This window comes from Dipodomys ordii, unplaced genomic scaffold (assembly GCF_000151885.1).
Source record: "Dipodomys ordii isolate 6190 unplaced genomic scaffold, Dord_2.0 Scaffold15, whole genome shotgun sequence".
Classification (NCBI taxonomy): domain Eukaryota; kingdom Metazoa; phylum Chordata; class Mammalia; order Rodentia; family Heteromyidae; genus Dipodomys; species Dipodomys ordii.
The window spans coordinates 14598202-14603149 of NW_012267231.1; the positions used below are offsets into that span (position 1 = coordinate 14598202).

General features: G+C 51.8%; 1 protein-coding gene across 1 annotated transcript in view; it reads right to left on the reverse strand.

Moving 5' to 3' along the window:
- Positions 1-3551: 3551 nt before the first annotated feature.
- Celf6 (CUGBP, Elav-like family member 6) overlaps positions 3552-4948 on the reverse strand; it is a 22246-nt gene continuing 20849 nt past the window's right edge. Inside the window, exons 8-11 of the mRNA XM_013011915.1 lie at positions 4765-4911; positions 4410-4532; positions 4107-4250; positions 3552-3679 (exon numbers count right to left, since the gene is read on the reverse strand). Coding sequence (XP_012867369.1) covers positions 3552-3679; positions 4107-4250; positions 4410-4532; positions 4765-4911 — 542 coding nt within the window. The remainder of the gene's footprint in view (positions 3680-4106; positions 4251-4409; positions 4533-4764; positions 4912-4948) is intronic.

The following is a 4948-nucleotide window of genomic DNA, read 5'->3' on the forward strand; positions in this document are numbered from 1 at the left end:
ATACTGAGTTAGGAATAGGAAATGCTACTTGTCTTACACCCATTATCTGCAACATGAAAGAAAAGGAAATAAACGGTAATCACTATTTCTTGATGATAGAAATAATTTTTCAAAATGATTCTGCTAGGATGGGTACCAGTGGCTCACACCTGAAATCCCAGCTTCTAAAGAGGCTGAGATCTGAGTTCAAAGACAACTTGGGCAAGAAAGTCTGGGAGACTCTTATCTCTAATTAACCAATTGGTAGAGCACTGGCTTTGAGCACAAAAGCTCAGAGATAGCACCCAGGCCCCAAGTTCAAGCTCCACACCTGACATAACACACACACACACATACACACACACACACACACACACACACACACACACGATGCCACTGCACTAATGCTCCAAATACCTGTGTTCCTCCTTGATACCCCTCAGGAAGCCTTTGTCCATCTCCCCTCAGGAACAAAACCTGAAGTAGGCATTATTTATGTATGTATGCTGATACTGGGGCTTGAATTCAACCCTTGCACTCTCAGTTGGCTTTTTGTTCACAGTTGGCACTCTGCCACTTGAGCCACACCTCCCCTCTGGCTTTTTGCTGTTGGAGGTAAGAGTCTCTTAAGTCTTTTCTGCCTTGGATGGCTCTGAAGCATGATCCTCTTACCTCAGCCTACTGAGTAGCTAGCATTACAAGCATGACCCACCAGCCCCAACCTCTGGCTCTGAATTAGGTATTCTCGTGCTAGTACAGACACTGTGTGGACTTGCATTGTTGAACTGACGTGCATCTTTTCCCTTAACTCCCAGTACTTGGTAGAGGCCCTAGCACCTTGCACAGTGCTTCACGCTATGCACTAGGAGGACCTAGTGATTGCCTGTGTGGATGTGTAGGAGCTACCTATGTCTGCCTGTGTCCAGAGTTGTTTGGTCTACTTCTGAGCACCGTGCTGCTCCTTCTCCCTTTGGAAATGGCGTGCATGGACTAAAAGCTATCACCACACCTAGGTCCTGCTTCCATTCTCTCCAAAAATGAGTCAAAGACAGAGCAACAGGTGGGAACAAAAAGTTTTCTTAGAAACTCTTGTGAAGGAAGAGCCATCCGCCCCCCGCCATGTTCTGAATGACACCAGATCACAGGCTTCCAGCCTCAGCCATATCTGGGATCAAAAAGCTCCCCTTCCCTGAAAACTGGAGCCCTAGACTAGGCTGCTCCATGATCGTGGTGGGGGGAAGGAAGCTAGGGGCCCTGCAGGATCAGGAGACGCTGACCCGGTCAAGCCAAGTCCTGGTGTCCTAGGCTGAAGCTTTTGGCCATCTCACAGAAGCAGGCAGGAAGCACCACCATTGATCAGCTTTATATGGTATCCACTATACACGACGGACAGACAGAGACAGACAGCACACACCACTTCTAAGGTCAACACTGCTCATCATCTAGAAGCACCTCAGAGACACTCCTGCATAGCAAAGATGGACTTTTTAAAGGAATGAAGAAGTATTTTGGCAAAACATCTACTTCCCTCCCAGGTCCTGGGTAGAGAGGGACCGCTAAGTCTGAAGCTTCAACACAGTGACAATGACCCGTTCTCAATGGCAGTATATACAGCGGCAAACCTCCCAAGTTCTGTGCTCCTGGCCCTCTGCGTGTGCCCAGAATCTCTGGTACAGGTAGGCAAACTTGAACTGAGACAGAAGGTGGCCTGGAGCAAGACACTGGGGCTGGCCCAAGGGGAGGGGGAAACAGGAAGTGACGCCAGCTCAGCCAATGAGGCAAGGCCTCTGCCTATTTAAACTGGGAAAGGCTTACATGGTTTGGCTGCAAGGGAAAGGCCGGTTCCCCACTCCTGCTGGCCCAGGGGTCCCGAACAGGCCAGCTGCTCCTGCAGCTCTCTGGGTTTGGGGATTGTGTGTTACAAGTCCACTGCCTCCAGAACCTCGTGAACCTGCACACAAGCCAAGATCAACCCTTCACCATCTTTTATAAGGGCAGAATTTGGGCAGTGGCTGGAGGAAGGACAAGACACAGCACAATCTTTCCACAGCCCCCTCTGCTGAGGCTGGAGCTAGCAAGGGTCTCCTTCACCCTGTCTCCTGGGGATATTTAAAGGCAGCTTTTACGAGACTCTATACTGTCTTTTGTTTGTTTCTCTTGTTTTTTTTTTTCTTTGTTTTAATTTATATAGATATATATTTTATATATATTCTTTAAAAAAAAAAGGCAATAGTCCTTTGGTCCCTAAACTCTAAGGAATGATATGATTTTGGATGAAGTGAATCTAGGCTTCCCTTGCTGAGAAGCATGTGGCACCCCCCCAGACCCTCTTCTGGTCCTCCACACACGGTCAGTGGGTCCTCCGCCGTTGGCCCCCCGCTGCTCCACTGGCCTGAGCACAGGCGCAGAACAGCCCCTTGATAAGAGTTCCCAGTGGCCTGAGCACCAGGTGCCAGCCTTGGGTCTGATCCACTTCTGTCTGCTGCTGCTCCTTCCGGAAGGGCCACGCCCACATGTCTGTGCTTTTCCTTTTCTTCTCACTCTTCAGTTTCTGTTGTTGGGTAGTCGTTGATCAAGAAATGGGAGAGGAAGAAGAAGGGCAGAAGGCAAAAGTCACCCTACAGGGCAAAGCAAAGTAACCTGCCTCCTCAGTGACATCTCAGTGGAGTGAGCCAGCCTCTCTCTCCCTGCAAGCAACTTGGTCCCCTGAAGCCAGACTCTGGGTGCCAAAGTGACCCTAACCAACATCCCAGCTGGGGACTCCTGGGCAGTTCACTCCAGGTAGACCTTTAGGAACAGTCCATCTCAGAGTTACAGGAAGCCTTCTGTGGATGTGTGGTTCTGCTAGAATCACCTCCAGGCCCTGAGGATTCAACATCTGGACATATTTACCTCCCTCCCTTCACCCCCACATTCACCATCATTATCTCAGCTCTAACATCTTGTCTTTCCTCCCCCTCCCCCCCAGTTCTGGGGCTTGAACTCAGGACCTGGGCACTATCCTTGACCTTTTGTTCAAGGCTAGTGCTCTACCACATTGAGCCACAGCCCACTTCCAGCTTTTTGGTAGTTTATTGGAAACAAGGGTATCACTGACTTTCCTACCTGCTTTGAACTGCAGTCCTTCCTTAGATCTCAGCCTTCAAAGTAGCTAGGACTACAGGTGTGAGCCACCAGTGCCCGGCTCTTATCTTTGTTCAAACACTACCTGGTTGTCCATTACTCCATTCTGAAGTCAGAAGTCATGGGGTATGGCTCCTTCACAAGGTGATATAATCACATTCCCCTGGTCCTCTCCCTGCATAGGCCTTTACTTCTGCAGCCTCTGAGGCTCCATTTGAGTAGAAATGGCTGCAGAACTTGGAGGTAGGACTATTATCTAACTTATCTCAGTCCTTGGATTACAGGGAAAGTACACTATCTCTATCCAAGGATCCATCTTAGCTCCTGGCTCTTCTCTTTGGCTGCCCCCCGACATCCCAAAAGGAACGTCAAGACTGGAAAGGCCTGGTCAACCCATGCCTGGCACCCATCGGGGACTCACCTTTCTGTAGCTGGTCAGTGAGAACAGGTCAGTAAGGCCGGTTGGCATCCTTAGGCCTCTTTAGCTGGACCTTGAGCCTCTTCATACCAATCTGAAAGCCATTCATGGCTTGAATAGCAGTCTGGGCACTGGTTGGATTGTCAAAACTAACGAATCCTGGAGGATGTGGGAAGAGAGGTACACACACGTGCACACATAAACAATGGACACACACTCGTATTTATGGAAGCAAATGTCCTAAGATTTCCTTGGAAGGATGCAGGGCCAGTGTGTCTTTCTTTTCCTGGCTTGTGTTGGCTGGAGCTCGCTCGTGCTCTCTCTCTCTCTCTCTCTCCCTCCCTCCCTCTTTCTTTTGGTCTTAACACTGCAGTTGGACTTAGAGGGTATCTTAGGTCTCAGATGCTTTCTCTTGTTCTGGCCACATTCCAAAGCCTGGACCTCCTAGTTTCCCCAGTGAACTTGTTCTTGGTCTAGGCTTAGTTCATTCATTCTTTCAGTCTCTGGAAATCACTGCTTTACATAGCCTTTGCAGGGAATCCTGAGGCTAAGACTGGGAGAGGCCTTGGGATGGCGCTCAGCTCACCAAAACACTTGCTCTGGTTAGTGGCTCGATCCACAAAGACTTTGGCAGAGACAACAGCTCCAAAAGGCAGGAATGTCTGTATGAGTTCTGCATCGCCAAACTCCTGAGGCAGGTGATAGATGAAGAGATTACAGCCTTCCGGGCCTGCAGGAACAGCGTGAGGCTGGTTCAGGGGATGAACCCTGACCAGAGCCCTCCAGGCACATGGGAACAGTGTGAGGCTGGTTCAGGGAAAGGGACCAGGCCCAGATCTCCAACACCTCCCCTCATGCCCCCTTCCAGGACACCTGGTCACTCCCTCACCTTCTCTTTGTTGCTGGGGCGAGGCTGAAGGCTGCTGGGCAAAAGCTGTGCTCACTGGTGCGTAGGTCGACTGGTAAGCTGCTGGAGACAGAAGGAGAGAGGGCAGTGACCCCGGGGCGCTCCCTAAGCAGGGGCCGGGCACCTGGCCAGCTGTGGCCAGTTCAACTGAGGCTAAGTACCAAGAGAGGTCGTTAGGGGATGGGGGGGGTGAGCTGACCCCTGAGAACAGGCTAATCCCCTCCCAAGTCCCCCTGCCCACCCCGTGCCTGCACAGTGGTGCCCGGGACAGGGGGACAGGGGTGCAGCCCAGGTGATAGGCCGGGCGCATGTGTGGACCCAGAGCCGCGGTGCCCACCTGGGTAAGGAGAGAGCCCGTTATTGTAGAGCGAGTCGGAGCCCGGCTGCCCGTTGGTCTGGGGGGTCAGGGGACCGAATCCGTTGACCCCGATGGACGCTGGCAGGCCGGGGAGTGTGCCAGGACCGCCTCCAGGCGAGGAGCCGGCTGCGGGGTGGGGAGGGGAGGGGGAGAGTCAGGCCGA